This window comes from Sorex fumeus, unplaced genomic scaffold (genome assembly GCF_029834395.1).
Source record: "Sorex fumeus unplaced genomic scaffold, SorFum_2.1 ptg000122l, whole genome shotgun sequence".
Taxonomy (NCBI): Eukaryota; Metazoa; Chordata; class Mammalia; order Eulipotyphla; family Soricidae; genus Sorex; species Sorex fumeus.
This window is the reverse complement of record NW_026606179.1, coordinates 14,509,072-14,527,703: the sequence shown is the minus strand read 5'-3', so window position 1 is coordinate 14,527,703 and position 18,632 is coordinate 14,509,072. Positions and strand designations below refer to the sequence as shown.

Below are 18,632 nucleotides of genomic sequence, written 5' to 3'. Positions count from 1 at the left end.
CCAGGGCCAGACTCAGGCCAGAGAGTACAGGGTAAGGTCCAGGCAGCCAACGCCAGCTCAGTCCCTGCAACCATAGATGCTCCGCCGAGGACCTCCAGGATACAGAGCCAGGTGTGGCCCGAGGATTCCACCTGGTGTGTTTCCCGCCCCGCCCCCCCCCCCACACACCCCACCCCATACCCCCAAAAAATACCTCTGCTAAAACTCACCAAAAAAAAAAAAAATCTCTGCTAAAACAGGCCTCTGCTAAAACTCACACCCCAGTGACATCTGTCATTTCCTGTACCTGCAGCTCGGTTCATCGCATGCCCCTCACTCGCGCATGCGCGGCTGTCTCCCTTATGAATATGGATGAGTTCCCGGGGAGGAAAAAGACTACTAGAATATGCATGAGCTGTGACATCACTGGGCCTCTGCTGGGCAGAAACCCAGATCCGCACTCCCTCTCTGCGACGCTGTGCTCGGGCCTGGCCCATGCTGGTGGACGTCCTTGTCCATCCCCACTGAAGGGCTTTTCGTGCCAGCCAGCCACACTCCTCTTTCGTCTCCAGTTGTTGCTCTGCTTTTTCGGACACAAGGTTAAAACCCAGCAGGGCCTGGCATGGGCTGCCTCTGTCGCGCGAAGGTCTCACGGGTAGGGACCCTCAGAGCCAGACTCCTCCCGCGCCTCTAGTTGTCACTCATTTATTTGGGTTTTTTGTTTGTTTGTTCTGAGGCCACACCCGGCGACGCTCAGGGGTTACCATGGCCCTGCACTCAGGGATCTCTCCTGGCAGTGTTGGGAGGGCACCCTATGGGATGGCTGGGGATTGAACCCCAGTGTGCTACCTGCAGGGCAAGTGCCCTACCTGCAGTGCAATCACTCTGGTCTCAGTTTCCACTCATTGATTGCTTTTTTTGGGGGGGGAGGGGGGTCACACCTGGCGATGCACAGGGGTTACTCCTGGCTCTATACTCAGGAATTACCCCTGGCAGTGCTCAGAGGACCATATGGGATGCTGAGAATCGAACCCCAGTCGCCCGCATGCAAGGCAAACGCCCTCCCCGCTGCGCTATTGCTCCAGCCCCCTCCACTCATTGATTGACACTGATTGACAAGCACCAGCTTAGTCGAATGAACCCTCCCACAACCCATTCCCCGGGGGTCCAGTCTAATGGGGGAGTCAGCACTGAGCCCACAAGTACAATAGTGATCATCCGTGTTTATAGAGTCCTTACTCAGGCATGCGTGTGCTGCAATGCTTCATCTTCACTGACTCATTTTTATTTTATGTTTTGGTTTTGGGGGCACACCGGGTGATGCTCAGGCATTACTCCTGGGTCTGCACTCAGGAATTACTCCAGACGGTGATTAGGGGACCATATGGATGCCGGGAATTGAACCCGGGTAGACTGTAAGCAAGGCAAGTGCCCTCCCCGCTGTCCTATCGCTCTGCCTTCCATTGACTCATTTTTAGAGAGAGACACACCAGAGCTTACTCCTAGCCTTGTGCTCAGGCATCACTTCTGGTGGGGTTCAAGGAACTATACACAGCGTCTGGGGCCAAGTGGGGGAGTTCAGCGGCATGCGATGCAAGTGCCTCATACCTGTACTATAGTCTCTCTCCAGTCGTCGTTGACTTCATTTCTCTGCGTGGTTCTGCATAGGAAGTACCATGATGATCCCTATTTTACAGGTAGGGAAACTAAGGCTAGGCAAGGTCAGCTTGCCACAAGGTGCAAATGGACACACTGGTAAGACAGGGTGTCATCCTAACTAACACCAGTGCTCTGCTTCCAATATGCAAGGAAGAAGAGATGGAGGATTAAGTATCCACTAAAATGTTGGGGGTTGGGGGAGGAGGATAGCACAGTCAGGAGGGCTTCTGCCTTGCATGTGGTAGACCGGATTCGATCCCCAGTATCCCATATGGTCCCCCAAGCACTGCCAGGAGTAATCGTTGAGCATCACTGGGTGTGACTCAAAAAAGCCAAAAAACAATAAAATAAAAAGTTGGAGAGACTGAGTGTTCAAGCAAAAGGATCTGCCTTCTGCAAGAGCGTACCAGGGAAAGGCCATCTTGGCTGCACAGCGGTATCCCGAGGTTCTGCACGGTCCCAGGCACTGTGTTTGGTGTTTGCCCAGGTATAGAGACCCCCAGAGGGCCTGAGCCATAGCACATGGGGTAGGATGCTTGTCTTACACTGGCTGACCTGGTGCGATCCCCAGATGGTCCTCTGTGCTTGCCAGAACTGATCCCTGAGTGCAGAGCTAGGAGCCCTGAGTACTGCCAGGTGTGGAAGAAGAAAAAAGGGAGGAGGAGGAGGAGCAGGAGCAGGGAAGAAGAGCACACACACATACACACACACACACACACACACACACACACACACACACACACAAACCGCGCCTCTTTGCTTGCTGTGCCAAGCTCTGACCACCAGAGGTCACTGCCCGCCGCCGCCCACTCGCTCTGAGTCCGGCCCCGCCAGATTCTCAGGGCTTCTTGTTTTACAAATGAGGAAGTGGCTTCCCGGGGAAGGAAGTGGGCTGGGCCGTGACCAAGAGTGTTATGATTCATGGGGAAAACCCTTCCCGCCCCAGTGCAGACCCTTTGTGTGTAAAAGGGCATCGCGCGGGTCACTGGGGTGGCGGCTGGGAGCGGCGGGGACGTCGCTCACCAGCGCCCCCGCGCGGCCGGGTGGGGTTCAGGCTCTGCCCCAGGCCTGAGAGCGGGAGGGGGCGGGTTTGCATTTACCGGGGAATGGGGGCGCGGGATATCGCGCCTCTAGACCCTTTCTTGCGACCAAGCCTCACTGCTAGTCAAGAGTCTCTGGGCCCAACCCCAACAAAGTGCCAGGTGTTTTGTATTTTGGTTTCGGGCCACACCTGGCGACGCACAGGGCTGAGGACTGGCTCTGCACTGGGGAATCACTCCCGGAGGGCTGGGGGGACCACACCCAATGCTGGAGACCAAACCTGGGGCCTCGTACAAGACAAGCACTTTACCGCTGTACTGTCTGCTCCTGCCCCTTTCCAGCTGCATCTTAACCGTCATGGACAGGTCTGGGTCCCCTGTATCCACTCCCTCCCACTGACTCCTGACCTCCTTGTTCACTCTCCAGCTTCAGGGCCTTTGCATCTGCTGTACCAGCTGCCAACCACACGTGCGCGCGCACACACACACACACACACACACACACACACACACACACACACAACACCCTGTAGTCTAGCCATTGTCATCTCCAGCTCAAACATTGGCTGTTCAGAAAGGCCCACTTGGGGCTGGAGCCACAGTACAGCGGGAAGGGCACTTGCCCTGCATGTGGCTCGCCGGGGTTCCATCCCTGACACCCCACAGGGTCCTGGAGCCCCACCAGGAGTGACCCTGAGCACAGCCAGGCATGGCCCCAAAACCAAAAAATTAAAGAGACTGACCTCGTCCCCCAGAGATAAAAGAGCCCCACCCCCATCCCCGCCCAGAGACTCTCACCCTCCTCTGGTCCCATTTGCTTTTCTGCTGATCTCCATTTGCCCACCCCCCCCACCCCCACCCAACAGGCTCTATCAGCCCGTGCTATCACCCCCGAACTTGGCCCCGCTGGGAAGGGACACCGCTCTCCCTCCCGGCTCAGCCTGGCACCTCGTCAGGGCTCAATAAATATTTGTGCAGTGATTGAATGCCTTGGAAAAACCCAGGTGAATAAGCAGGGAACTGCGGGGGGGAGGGTGGGGATCCAGGCTCCCTCCTGCTCTCACCCCCGGGGGCCCCACCAACTGGTGCCCCGGTGCACTTTCTAGGGGGAGGCATGGGGAGGGGAGGGGATGTGGGGTCCTTTCTCCCCCAGATCAAGGTCCTCCTCCCTCCCAGGGGAGCAAGTCCAGCCCTTGCCCCTCTGGGCACAGGAAGCCACACCCCAGATCAGATCCTGGAGTAAATATTGCCAGACGCCTCCGCCCGGGACAGATAAGGCGGGAGACAGTCGAAACCTCTCAGGCTGCTGCTGAAGAGATCGTGGGGCCTGACCCCTGGCAGCCACGTGTCTGCCACAGAGGACAGGCCAAGAGGCTGCAGGGGAGTGGGGTGGGGGCGAGGGGGGCACAGTTTCTAGCAAATATTGATCAAGTCTTGGGCGAGGCCTCGGAGTGGAATGTGGCGGGCAGGGCTGGCTCTTTAGGGCCAAGATAAGGACCCGGGGGAGCAGACGGGTCGGATTTAGTAACTCCTCCTGCGCCAGCCTCTGGCCCTGCACCTCAGTTTCCTGTCTGCAGAATGGGCTCTTGGAACCCGCGGGGTGGAGTCAGTGGTGTCGGAGTGGGATTAGTTCCCGGCTCCTCTTCCCGCCCATACAGATGTGATTCCAGACCTGGGGCGGCTCAAAGGGCTCAGAGCACTGTTTGTTTGAGGGAGGGTCTGGCTCTATCCCCGGCACTACGGGAGCCCCCGCAATGCACCACCAGGAATGACACCCACCTACCCCAGCACTGACCTGAGAGTGGCCCCTGAGCCCTGCCAGCCGTGGCCCCAAAACCAGTAAGAGAGAACTGTGATTCCAGGGATAGATACGGCTGCGCATGTGAGTGGCCCTGGGCTCCGTCCTAGCACCTGGCACCCCTGAGCACCCTCGGGGCCCGCCATGATGGGGTGCATGACTTAAAAAAAGAAAGAAAGAAAGAAAGAAAGAAAGAAAGAAAGAAAGAAAGAAAAAAGATTCTTTGAGTCATCTCTAGTGTGTGTGGGTTTGGAGAGGTGGTTGAAATTTTTTTATTATTTTTTTTCATATTTGGGCCACTTTCAATGGTGCTCAGGGCTTAACTCCTGGCTCTGGACTCAGGGATGACTCCTGGCAGTGCTCCGAGGGACTATATAGGAGGCTGGGGATTGAACCCGGGTCAACCATATGTGAGGCAAATGCCCTCTCTGATGTACTATCTCTCCAGTCCTGGTATGTATGCAATTTTAATTTTTTTTTAATTTTATTGGGGTTGGAGAGACAGCGGGAAGGGCGCTTGCCTTGTACACAGCCAGCCCAGGTTCCATCTCCAGCGTCCCATAGGGTCCCCCGAGCACTGCCAGGAGTGATCTCTGAGCAAGGCCATGTGAGGCGCCAAAACAAAAAGTTTTATTTATTCTGTTTACAATACTATGAATAATGGAGTCTCTTGTACATAATTCAAAACCACACCCAGCCCCAGTGGGCCCGCTTCCCTCCTCTCCTGGAGAAGATGACCCGACGCCGTGGTTTCTGTCTTCCCTCCCCCTACCCACCCCAGCACCCAGAATGGGCCCCAGGGCCTCTGGCAGCCCTGCTGGAACCTGCTTCCAACAGGGCAGCCGGGGCCAGGGCCGTGGGGCTAGAGCCATCCGTGGCAAAGGAGAGACAGGTGAGCCTCAATGATTATTTAACCTGACAGCACCCCAGGCTGTCCTGAGGCGACCTACAGGCTGAGGGACCATGCAGATGGTTGAAAGGGGAGAGCGGAGTGATAGCACAGTGGAGAGGGCATCTGCCTGGCACACTGCTGACACGGGTTCCATCCCCAGCATCCCACAGGGTCCCCCAAGCACTGCCAGGAGTCATTCCTGAGTGCAGAGCCAGGAATAACTTCAGATCATTGCTGGGTGCAACCTCAAAAATAATAATAATAATAATAATAATAATAATAATAATAATAATAATTTAAAGGACTTGGAGCCCAGGCTTAGCACGCGGGACCCCCACTCTGATCCTGGTCACTGCATAGCCCCCGAGCCCTGCCAGGAGTGACCCCACCCTCATGAAGAAATTATCCTTTTTACTTAATTTTTGTTTTGTTTTGTTTTGTTTTGAGGGGCTGCAGATATAGTACAGTGGGTAGGGCGCTTGCCAGCCAACCCAAGTTTGATCCCTGGCATCCCGTAGGGTCCTTTGAGCCCCATCAGGAGTCATTTCTGAGTGCAGAGTAGCCCCTGAGCATCGCTGAGTGTGGCCCCCCGAAAAAAAGTAAATCAAAATAAATTTTTGGTTTGGGGTCACCCCTGGTTATGCCCAGGGGTTCCTCCTGGCTCTGCACTCAGGGATCACTCCCGGCGGGGCTCAGGGGACCCTAATGGGATGCCGAGGATCAAAGCCAAGTCTTCCTGCATGCAAGGCAAGTGCCCTCCCGGCAGTGCTATGGCTCTGGCCCCCCAATGATCACTTGAGGGGCCAGTTTCTGGGCCACACACAGCCATGTTCAGTGGCTACTCCTGCCTCAGTGCTCAGAGCAGTGTTTCCAGGGCCACCACAGGGTGCCGGGGGCTCAGTCTGGGTCTTGTGCCCTGGCCCTGCGGCTCTGCGGCTCCCCAAGGACTCAGGCTGCCTCTGGGTCCCGGGCACTGCTGGCAGGAGCAGGAGGGGGGGTCCCCAAGGGGGGGGGGCCTGGGGCAGGATGATAGGCCTGCAGACCCCATGTCCCCCAGGGTCCCGCCCCCCAGGGTCGGGCATGGAGGGAGAGCTGAGACCTTGCCCCAGAACCGGACCTGTGGCTCAGAAGGCCCCCAGGGACCCAGGAGGCAGGTCAGGCTGAGAAGCCCAGGACTGGGGGCAGGGGGTGTCACTCAGGGAGGGTCACGGCCTGGTCACATTCCCAGGCCAGGCGCCAGGTCACCAGACACCGGCGCCTCCTGGGAGACTCTTCTCTCTGTGCTCTCCACGGCGGGTGTCTGGTTCCACAAACTCTCAGCCCCGCCTCCACACCCACCTCCTGCCACCCCGACAACCATGTCCTGCCCTCCCGGGACCCGCCATCCGGTCAGGCCAACTGACTCATGCCACAGCCTCCCCTAGCCCCCATCTCGGACAGTGAGGTGCCAGAGTGGTCAGGGCTGGGACTGGGGAGACCCCGGGAGCACCTGGTCTAGTCTGACAGTCCGGGAGGGCTTCCTAGAAGCGGAGGCGCTGGGCAGATGAGGAGCAAGCAGAGGGCAGCAGGTGCCGAGTGGATGGAGGATTGGCAGCGAGAGTTCCCAGAGTCACGAGGTCTCTGTGGGACCAGCCTGGGGTTTGTCCTGGGAGGCGCTGGGGAGCAACAACAGGTCCTGAGCACTGTGGGCAGGGTGGGGGCAGATACCAGGGAGGAGCAGCAGAAGACAGGGCAGGTGGGGGCCGGGAGCAGAGCAGGGGCCACAGGCAGGGTGAAGCAGGCACCTGGGGGTGGGGAGGCATGTGGGGGTCCTGGTCGAGTTGTGCCGCAGGGCTGGTGTGAGGCTTTGTCCAAGGAAAGGTGGGGGGTGGGCCGTCCCTTATCAGGGGTGGGAGGGAGAAATAGGGTCTGGAGGTCAGTTTGGGACAAGGTGAGGGAGACGTGCCAGGGACACCAGGGAGAGGCCCGAGTGACACCGGATAGGGGCGGGCAGAGGACAGGAAGGGTGAGGCGAGGCCAGGGCACAGGGGCTGGGGGGACCCTCCCACTCCCCAGCCCCAGCCAGCAGGGGCATCTCAGGGCAGGAGCTGACCTGGTCAGGTGAGCGGAGGGCCAGTCCCGGGGAGGGTGTGGGGGGGGATCAAAGAGCCCATTTGTCCAGAGCAACCTTCCCGGCACCCCCCCCAGCCTCCCAGTTTGACCCACTGAAACATCACACCCCCCTTACTTAATCCCCCCTGGGGGTCTTCCTCTCCCCAGTGGACTCTGAGCTCTGTGTCTGGGCTGCCTCCCACTCCCTGCCCCAGGAGGGTCTCCCCAGCTCCTGGGGGGCAGTGGGGGCCCCTCCAGGGGGTCTGACCTCACCTGGGGGTTATGGGGGTCCCTCAGGGGGTCTGACCTCATCATGGGGTGTGAGGGCCCCTTCATGGAGTCTGATCTCACCCTAGGGGGTGTTTGGGGCCCCTTCAGGGGGTCTGACCACACCCTGGAGGTGTGGGGGCCCCTCAGGGGGCCTCTGACCACACCCTGGGGGGTGTGGGGGGCCCCTTCAGGGGGTCTGACCTTACCCTGAGGGTGTGAGGGTTCCTTCAGGAGGTCTGACCTCACCCTGGGGAGTGTTTGGGGCCCCTCAGGGGATCTGACCTCACCTGGGAGGTGTGGGGCCCCTCCAGGGGGTCTGACCTCACTGGGGGTTATGGGGGGGTGCCCCCACCTTCAGTCCCATCCCATGGCGGGGACACAGAGGCCCGGGTGGGAGCAGAGGGTCGGCCTCGAGCACTGGTCATCCGGACAGTGAAACCAGCTGGAGCAACGGTGCAGGCTGAGCCCCCCAGGATGACAGTGGAGGTGACCCTCCCCCCAGGAGCAGAGAAAGTGACCCTGGAACCAGCATCGCTATGGCCATGGAGCAGGACCAAGAGAGGGCATGGGGCCTTGCCGGCTCGATCCTCCACACCTCGTCTGGTCCCAAGTGACCCTGAGCACAGAGACAGGAGTAAGCCAGGAGTGCTGCAGAACACAGCCCCCATGGAAACAAAGAAACAGTCCCAGTCCCCATGGAAACAAAGAAACAGTCCCCACTCCCTGCAGGAACTGGGCAGGTGAGAGCCTGGCCTGGTGCCTCAGTTTCCCCAACTGCTAACATAAGGCCCTGACGGCATCTAGGATCCCCTGGATGGCCCCAGCAGAGAGGTGGGGACGCCAGTGGTCACTAACCACGGGATCCTTCCTCAGTGACCCCCCCCCAAACTCACCAGGGGATCTAGGGGGAGAAACAGCCCAAAAATCTAGCCCAGCCCCTCGTCCCCCCTCCCTGATAACCTGGTTCTTTAGCTGGTATGAGACTGGGCTTCGGGCACAAAGGAGGTCGGGCAGTGCCCCAGGAGGCCGGGCTGGGTCGTGGCCCCTGGCCGGCGCCTGCCACGCCCACTTGGGTGCCCACACGGGGCCCCAGATCCCGGCGACTCGATCCCTCCAGATTCAGATGATCTCCCCAGGCTCCCAGCTCCAAATCACCAGACCCGGCTGGTCCTGCACCAGACGGAGCCCAGAGCCTGCCAGGAAGGTCCCAGAGCCTCGGACGCCAACACCCCCATCTCCGAGACCGAGTCAGGACGCCGACACCCCCATCTCCGAGACCGGGTCAGGGGTGCAGCATGGCCCCGGCCGGGTGCAGCTGGCTTCTCCTCAGTGGTGAGCAGGAAGGGACCCCCCACCCAGAAGCTCAGCCCCCCAAGCGTCCCTGGAAAGGGAGGGACCAGGCTAGATGAGGAGGGGGGACGCAGCGCCCCGGCTCGACCCGAGTATCATAGAGGTGAGCTGGGGGTCCTGGGGAGCAAACCCCCATTTCTCCTCCATGCACACATTGAGACCAACCTCACGCCCTGGTGGGGGTGGGGGACACCCACCTTCTCTTCCTTGGCCTCCAAAAATGGGTCTGAAGCCCCAGGCCTCCCCACGCTGGCAGTGGGCATTCTTGCCCTTCCTCTGCACCCTGCGTTCTAGAGGCTTCTGTGCTAGGAGCTGGCACTGGGGGAGGGAGGGTCCCACTGTGACCCTGGTTTTAGAGATGAGAAAGTCGGGGTTCAGGGAGGGGAAGAAAGGTGGACCCAAAGGGCAGAACTGGGCCCCAGGTCCAGCGGCCTCCCCCAGGGTGACCTCACACTATTCTGGGCTCGGGGCTCCGTGTGTGAGCAGACGGGGGTGCATTTCTCTCCTTGTGACAGGGCCGTAGAGGATGGGAGCCACGAAACACGGGGCTGTGTGGCAGGGCTGCGGGGAGCTGGTCTGACACCCCCACGTGGCCAATCTGGTGGCTCTGCAGTCAGGAAACCCCAGGGTTGGGGACTGCAGGAATGTGTGGGTCCCCCACAGTGTCTGTGAACCCAGGACACTCCCCAGGCCCCTCGACAGAGACCCCCACGCCCAGCCGCATGCCAGGGCCTGCTCCTCCGGCGGACTGGGGTGCGGCCCCCCCTCAGCCCCCTACCCCCACCCCTTCCTCGCAGCTGCCTTCCTGGGCGCCGGGGCGGAGATCCTCATCACGCCTGAGCCGGCCCAGCCCGCAGAAGGCGACAACGTGACACTAGCCGTGCAGGGCCTGGCCGGGGAGCTGCTGGCCTACAGCTGGTACGCGGGGCCCTCCCTCAGCCTGGCCTACCTGGTGGCCAGCTACATCGTCAGCACCGGCGACGAGACCCCCGGGCCCGCCCACACGGGCCGTGAGGTGGTCCGTGCTGACGGCAGTCTGGACGTCCACGGGGTCCTGCCTGGGCACTCGGGCACGTACATCCTGCAGACGCTCAACAGGCAGCTCCAGACGGAGGTGGGCTACGGACACTTGCAGGTCTATGGTGAGAAACACCTCCCAGGACCCCCATCCCAGACCCCAGTGGGCGCCAGAGAGAGAGGGGGTTTGGGCTAACTGCAGGCTTGGCACGGGGGGACGCCCTGATTCCTCATGCACCTCAGGAGCAGACCGAGCACAGAGTTGGGAGCATCCCCCACCCCACTCTCTGCCCGCTCTCAATTTTAAAATTTAAATCAAAACCATCCAGGAGAGAAAATACATCTGAAATAACTCTTGAAGTGCTCACCTCCTTCAGGCTGGCCTCCAGGATGACACCCGCCTCTTAGCCACCCGTTCTCTGCCCCTCTGCCTGGGGGGGATGGGGGTGGTCTCCAAGGGTAATGCCAGGATGCAGCCCTGGCCTGGAGGGGGGGAGGCCCCGGGAACAGGCGGTGCCCGGCCCCCTCCCCGTCTCTTGCCCCACAGAGATCCTGGCGCCGCCCGTGGTCCTGGCCAACAGCACGGAGCTGGTGGAGCGGAGGGACACCCTGCGGCTGGTGTGCGGCAGCCCCAGCCCCGCCGAGGCCCGCTGGTTCTTCAACGGCGAGGCCCTGCCGGTGGCCCTGCGCCTGGGCCTGTCCCCCGACGGCCGCGTGCTCACCCGGCACGGTGTCCGGCGGGAGGAGGCGGGCGCCTACCAGTGCGAGGTCTGGAACCCCGTCAGCGTCAGCCGCAGCGAGCCCCTCAACCTCACCGTGTACTGTGAGTCCCGCACGCCCCTGGGGAAACAGAGGCTGGAGAGGGCATCCGGGGGTGGGGGGGGCAGCCGGCCAGGCAGCTAGGGGGCAGCTGTCCCGTTTGTGGGCGCTTGGGTTTCTGGACCAGGCTTAGCAGTGTCTGGGGGGCGGAGGGACACTCCGTGCTGGGACCTAACCCGGCCAGCAGAGCCTGCCCAGCCTTTCTGCTCCTGTGCTGCCCCTGGGGCCCCCTCCCTCTAGTCCCACCGTCTAAAGCTCTGTGTGAGGGCTGGGACGTGGCTCCACAGTGCAGCCTTGCACGTCTGGGGCCGTAGGTGCGACCCCTGGCATTGCAGGAATAAGTAAAGATAAGTAGAATCTCCAGTTTGGGAAAAGTAATAAACAGGAACTGAAGGGGTAGTACAATGGGGAATGTGCTTACTTTGCACACAGCCGTCCCGGGTTCGATCCCCGGCACCCCATAGGGTCCCCCTGAGCACCACCAGGAATAGATCCCTGAGCGCAGAGCAAGGAGGATCCCTGAGCACCAGCAAGTGTGGCCCCCCAAAGAACAAGAATAGATAAAAAAAAATAGAAAACCATAATTTTTTTTAAAAAAAGCCCTCTCCAGGGCTAGAGCGATAAGACACAGCGGGTAGGGCATTTGTCTTGCATGCCCCCAACTTGGGTTCAATCCCCGGCACCCCATAAAGTTCCCCTGAGCACCACCAGGAGTGATTCCTGAATGCAGAGCCAGGAGTAAGTCCTGAACATCACGAGATGTGGCCCAAAAAACAAAGATAATAATTAAGTCCCCTCCTCTGAAGTGGGTGAATCCTTCCCTCCAAGCAGGATTGCAGACACGAGGGCATTGCCCCCTCACCCACCCTCCATCCTAAAAGGGAGGTGAGTGGAACTGAGAGGGAAAATGATTTTTGCTTTGGGGCCACACTCGGCCATGCTCAGGAATTACTCCTGGTGGTGCTTGGGAGACTCTTTGGGGTGTCGGGGATCGAACACAGGTCGGCGGCATACAAGGCAGACGTCCTCCCTGCTGTACTATCTCTCGGGCCAGGGGAGATACTTTTTAAAGAAAAAACATCAGTGGGGCTGGAGCAACAGGGCCAGGGCAACGTGTGTTTTCTGCATGTGAGAGGTCCGGTCCCCCCACCATGTGAGATCAAAACAAACAAACAAAAATCTCAGCCAAACTTGGGTACTCCCCGGGAAACGCCAGGGACACAGCCGCAGGGCAGCTCCAGGGAAAAGTGTATCGACGAAGGTCCGCCAGGCCAGAGCTGTCCCCAAACTCCGAAACTTCTTTTCTATCGCCTGGAAATTCTCAGTTTAAGAGGCACCGGATCTGAGAGATCCCGGAAACTCGAGAAGCAGAAAGTTCTGGAACCGCCTCAGGGTTTTGGGGATTGGGAAGCTGAGATTCCAGCTCCCCACAGCACTGACACTTACACTCTGAGAGGCCATCCAGGCTGCCGTGGGGGGCCGGGAGTGGGCTTAGCAGGCAGGGGTGCAGGCACGGCCTGTGGGAGCTCCGGTGTCCACTCCCAGCACCGCTGGAACTGATGAAGCCTGAGAAGCTTCTAAGCACCGTCAACAGTGACCCCCCCAACACCCCTTGACTTAAAAAATCCAGTTGTGAGCCTTTTCTGGTTCCTCAGCATGATGATTGGGTGACTTGCGTCTCCCTGAAAATCTCATTACGCCTTTGACACATTACCCATCTGAAACGAACTTAAAAAAAAATAAATAAATAAATCCAGAGAGAGTATACAGTGGGTGAAGATGCAGTCCCGAGTACAACCCACCTGGCTCAATGCCCAGCACCCCACAGGATCCTCCAAGTCCCCCACCAGGAGTGATCCCTGAGCACAGAGCCAGGAGTAAGATCTGAGCATCACTGGGTGAGGCCCGCCCGCCCCCCCCAAAAAATAATAATAATAAAGTTGCACTGTTTATTTATTTTAGGGTTTGGGGCCACACCCAGCAGTGCTCAGGGCTTACTCCTGGCTCTGTGCTCAGGAATCACTTCTGGAGGGGCTCGGGGGACCCTGGGGGGTGTCAGGGGTTGACCCCAGGTGGGCAGCGTGCAAGGTCCGCGCTCTCCCCACAGTGCTGTCGCTCTGGCCCCTGTCTGGTTATTTAAGAGGACAGACACACCGAGAGATTCTGAGAAGGGGATTCTTCCAATCCCAGAGCAAGGCAGAGGCGGCTGAGGGGTCCCGGCGGGTGGAAAGCAGGCTGGGGTGCCCACCTCGACGGCCCCCTCCCTCCCTCCCTCCCTCCCTGGCCCTCTTCTCTCCCGCTGCCCCCCAGTCGGGCCGGAGCGCGTGGCCATCCTGCAGGACTCCACGGCCCGCACGGGCTGCACGCTCAAGGTGGACTTCAACGGCTCGCTGACCCTCTACTGCGTGTCTCGCTCCTGCCCCGAGCCCGAGTACGTGTGGGCCTTCAACGGGCGCGCCCTGAAGAACGGCCGTGACCACCTCAACATCAGCAGCATGTCTGCCGCCCACGAGGGCACCTACACGTGCATTGCCAAGAACCCCAAGACCTTGCTTTCGGGGTCCGCCTCAGTGGTGGTGAAGCTGTCTGGTGAGTAGCCCCCAGTTTGATACCCCAGCCAGCCAGCCACAAAAGTCCAGGGGAACCCTCCAATACATGACTGGAAATTAGAGATCTTCCTTCTCCTTTTTTTTGAGGGGAGCTCACTTCCGTTGGTGTTCATGGGTGGGCCTTAGGTCCTGGAGTTCAACCCCAGGGCTCCTACATGCAAAAATACCCTTTTGCTTAGGGGCTACACCTGGCGGTGCTCAAAGGTGACTCCTGGCTCTGTACTCTGGGATCACTCCTGGTGATGCTCGGGGAGTCACAAGGTGGCCCGGGAATAGAACTTGGGTGGGCCACATGCAAGAGCCTCACCCACTGTGCTATTGCTCCGGCCCCCTCCTGGCGTTGGCATTTTCTCTTGGTTTTTGGGCAATGCCTGGCTCTGAACCCAGGGATTACTCCTGGCGGGCTCAGGAGACTCTATGGGCTGCAGGAACCCAAGCCCGGGAAATGCCCTACACACTGTACGCATTGCACTGTTGCTCTGGCCCTGGACCTGCGCTCTGAAAGAGACCTGAGACCCAGTCACAAGCCAGGGGACAAAAGTGGCCTGTCTTCAGCCTGGGAACAAACGCAGGTGGCCTGGGTCACCAAAGCCACAGCCCAGGCTGTGCCCAAAGAAGCTCTGGCTGCATCCCAGCACCGCAGCATCCCCTGAATGCTGAAGGGAGCAAACCTCGAGCCCTGGGTCAGGAGGGGCCCAAACATCGCCCCCAGAGGAGATCCGCCACCTGATGTCACCTACAAGACAGGGGCAGAGGAGGCCCCTTGGGGTGACATTGGCCTCAAGTCTGTCACCAGCTGCTCGGGCCGCCGGCCTTCCCTTCCACCCACAGCTGAACTCACTGGAGCTGACTGAGCGTGCCCACGGCCTCGTGCGCCCTGAGTCTGCACCGGCCTCCTCCCCGGGAGGCAGCGAGGCCATCCTCAGCACCCGCCAGGTGGAAGCAGCTGGTGTTTGCGAGCCGGCCATCCTCAGGGGAACCAGCTCCTCCCCAGGGGACGGTGGTTTTGAACCTTCCGCGGATCACATTCCGAGGTTCCGGCCCACGTGGCCACGGTACCCCAGGGACAGTGAGGGCAGTCCCGCCGGCCGAGATCCCTCCTCCCTCTGACAGGCTGGGTCTCAGCCAAGGGGTGGATCCTCCTCCCCCTCCCCACAGCAGAAATGCGGCCCCCAGAGGTAAGTGTCTGCTGGGGCGTCCCCCCTCCAGGCCTGGCTGCAGCTCCTCCTACACCCCAAGACCCACCCAGTTCTGCCCTGCCTCTGCCAGCCAAGGGCAGGCGTGCACGTCTGTGCAGGCAGGTGTGCATGGATGTGCCTGTATGTGTGGGCAGGTGTGCAGGTATGTGCAGGCAGGTAGGTGTGCATGTATGTGTGGGAAGCAGGTATATGTGTAGGCAGGCAGCAAGTGTGTGTGGGTGGGCTGCATGCATGTGCTGGCAGATGTACATGTATGTGCTTGTATGTATGTCTCCACATATACCCCTCCAGGCCTTCCTCAATGGGAGGGGGAGAGATGACCAAGAGGGACAGAGGAAAGAGAGACGGATCTTCCTCCACCTGGAGGAAACATCTCTGATGGAGGAGGAGGGGCGTGGCCCCAGGCCCGCAGCCTTCTTGTGGAGGGGCCTACGGAGCGTCCTGCGCTCCATTCTGATGGAGGAGACATGGTCTGAAGGAGACATGGTCCTTTTCTTTTTTTTTCTTTCTTTTTTTTTTTTGACAATTCCTAGTTTGCTGGGGGAGTCGCCTTTGGGGTACTCCTAATCTGATGGGGGAGTACAGGCTCCCCCTCTTTCTAGGAATTTTCTGCTAGGATAGAAGACACACCCTCATCCAATTTATGGGGTTTCCATTCCAGTCATCTAGAATTTCCAATCTGATGGAGGAGACATGCCTCCCACCCCACCCCGCCTTCTGGAATTTTCCACTGATGGGGAATGACAGCCCCCCCCCACATTCTGAGGTCTCTTGCTCTGGGGTACACAACTCCCACCTATCTGATGAGAGCAACAGGACCCCCCAATCTGATGGAGGAGACACTCCAGGGCCACAGGGAGGATGAAACCCACACCACGTTGAAGCCCAAGGCTGGGACACAAAACTCACCTCCACCAGCAGCACCCTCACCTCCTTCCTCTGTCTCCTGCGGGCACCCTGCATAGGGGAGGCGCGCCCGCCCGAAGGGGCAGGCGGGGTCGCGTAGGACGCTGCCCAGCTGGCCCAGCGTTCCGTCCCTCTCTCCCCAGCGGCCGCCGTGGCCATGACCATCGTTCCGGTGCCCAGCAAGCCCACGGAGGGTCAGGATGTGACGCTGACGGTGCAGGGCTACCCCAAGGACCTGCTGGTCTACGCCTGGTACCGCGGGCCCGCCTCCGAGCCCAACCGGCTGCTCAGTCAGCTGCCCTCGGGGAACTGGATCGCCGGTCCCCGCGCACACGGGCCGCGAGGTGGGCTTCGCCAACTGCTCGCTGCTGGTGCAGAAGCTGAACCTCACCGACGCGGGGCGCTACACGCTCAAGACCGTGACGCTGCAGGGCAAGACCGAGTCCCTGGAGCTGGAACTGCAGGTGGCACGTGAGTGTGGGGGCGGGCGGGCGCTGCAGCGAGGGTGGGTGGGGGAGGGGCCCTCTGCATGTGCGCTCCCCAGGGGTCTGGCCTCCCCAGCACACTCCCTGGGCCCCCTCCCTCTCTCCCCTCATGAACACTGGCTGCACCTGTAAAACGGATGGCATGGGCCGCCTCCATCAGACCAGAGCCCCGGGCCCCATCAGTGCTCCTAAGGCTGAAGGCTTCGAATGAGAGGTGTCATCTAAGGGCAGGGTGTCCTTTCCCCGGAAGATTGGGGGACCCTAGCACCCAGGAGATGCTGCCTCCTCTGCTCTTGGGGAAATTAGCTCGGAAAGACACTGCCTCCCCACCAGACCAGAGGATAAGTAAGCATGAATCTGGCCTCCCTCTTCAGACAGGGGGAGTCCTAGAAAATGAAGATCTGTTTTGTCCTTTGCATTATAGGAGTAAGGACTGAATGTCTACGGTCAGAGTTTCTGGAGTTTCTCCAAATGGAAATAAGGACAAGCTCCTGAGTAGGAGGCTCTTAAGAACTGGAATTGTATGTCCTTAGTCCATAGAGTTTCCAGCAGTCGAAAATAATATCTCTCCCATCATCCTGGGAATTCCCAATGCTGAAAATCACCAAACTGGGAGTTCCCAGAATTAGGGACCATGTCTCCTCCATCAGACTGGGAGCTCCCAGAACTAGGGACCGTGTCTCCTCCATCAGACTGGGAGCTCCCAGAACTAGGGACCATGTCTCCTCCATCAGACTGGGAGCTCCCAGAATTAGGGACCATGTCTCCTCCATCAGACTGGGAGCTCCCAGAATTAAGGACCATGTCTCCTCCATCAGATGGGAGCTCCCAGAACTAGGGACCATGTCTCCTCCATCAGACTGGGAGCTCCCAGAATTAAGGATTGTGTATCCTTCATCAGACTGGGAGCTCCCAGAACTAGGGACCATGTCTCCTCCATCAGACTGGGAGCTCCCAGAATTAAGGATCGTGTATCCTTCATCAGACTGGGAGCTCCCAGAACTAGGGACCGTGTCTCCTCCATCAGACTGGGAGCTCCCAGAACTAGGAACTGTGTCTCTTCCATCAGACTGGGAGCTCCCAGAATTAGGGACCGTGTCTCCTCCATCAGACTGGGAGCTCCCAGAATTAGGGACCATGTCTCCTCCATCAGACTGGGAGCTCCCAGAATTAAGGACCATGTCTCCTCCATCAGACTGGGAGCTTCCAGAATTAGGGACCATGTCTCCTCCATCAGACTGGGAGTTCCCCGAATTAGGGACCATGTCTCCTCCATCAGACTGGGAGCTCCCAGAATTAGGGACCATGTCTCCTCCATCACATGGGAGCTCCCAGAACTAGGGACCATGTCTCCTCCATCAGACTGGGAGCTCCCAGAATTAGGGACCATGTCTCCTCCATCAGACTGGGAGGTCTCAGAATTAAGGACCATGTCTCCTCCATCAGACTGGGAGCTCCCAGAATTAGGGACCATCTCCTCCATCAGACAGGGCACTCTCAGAGCTGACATCCCTGGGCACAGAGTGGACATCCCTCTCTCACAACTGAAACTTTGGGGACCTGACACCAGGTTCATGCTCCGCCACCCCAACCAATCCCTGGGTTTCTGGGGCAGCTGAGGGCGGGGGCACGCAGGGGCCGTCCCGGGGGCCCCAATTCCTTCTCACCATCTCTCTCCTCACAGTAGCCTCCCTCCCTCGCTCCATCCACCGACCAGCGCCACCTCCTGCACCTGACCGTGGCACCGGCTGAGCGGGGCGGGCGGGCGCCGAGAGCAGGGGGGAGGGATTACAGAGGGGGGGGCCAGGCCCTCCACCCGCTGACCCCCACTCTCCCCACCGCCCCCCCTCCCCACAGCCCTGGAGTAGTCGTGCTGGAGTCGCCTGCAGACGTGAGCTCTTTGCACCGAGGCTGCTCAGGCCTGGCCCGGGGTCACCCTCCCCGCCTGGAGCTCACCCTGCGGAGCTGCTGGGCCCTCACCGCCCGCGCCGCGTCCCACCGAGCCCACCTGCTGCTGCCCGCCCTAGCCAGAGCGCATGAGTACACGGATCCTTCCAGCGCTGTGCGGGAGCCCCGGGGGGGCATAAACGTCCTAGTTAACATGCGTGTGTCAGCGCCTCCTTGCACCCCCGCCAGGCCGCCTCTCCAACCCAAGACCCCTCCCTCTGCGTGGGTGCCCCGGCAGCCCCCAGGTCCCCCAGTTTAAAGCAGAGCGGCCTGCGCCCCACCCCTAGCACCGCCCAGGACAAAGACCACCTGCACTGGACACCAAACAACCATGGTCCATGCCCTCCCCACTGTCCCCTGGCTCTGCCCCTGACCCCTGAAGGAAAGCTGTGTATGCCCAGCCAGGGGGACGACTGTTTCTCAGGAACTCTTCTAGAACTTTCTGGCCCACGTTGCCCAGGGTCTCAATTTCACTGATTCCCCATCCCTGCCTCACCCCCAGCCACCGCATCCTCTGTACAATCCCAAAATAGCTCTCCTGTAACCAAACACACACACACACACACAGGGG

At 59.8% G+C, this 18,632-nt stretch overlaps 1 protein-coding gene and 1 pseudogene across 1 annotated transcript; both read left to right on the top strand.

Annotated features, from left to right (window-relative positions):
- Nucleotides 1-9,024: 9,024 nt before the first annotated feature.
- CEACAM16 (CEA cell adhesion molecule 16, tectorial membrane component) lies at nt 9,025-17,982 on the top strand. Its single transcript, XM_056135601.1, is given in 7 exon segments — nt 9,025-9,061; nt 9,877-10,221; nt 10,644-10,919; nt 13,226-13,504; nt 15,773-15,951; nt 15,953-16,100; nt 17,972-17,982. Coding segments are annotated over 7 exon segments (1,275 nt in total).
- On the top strand, nt 12,551-12,639 carry LOC130044606 (uncharacterized; annotated as a pseudogene).
- Nucleotides 17,983-18,632: the final 650 nt, after the last annotated feature.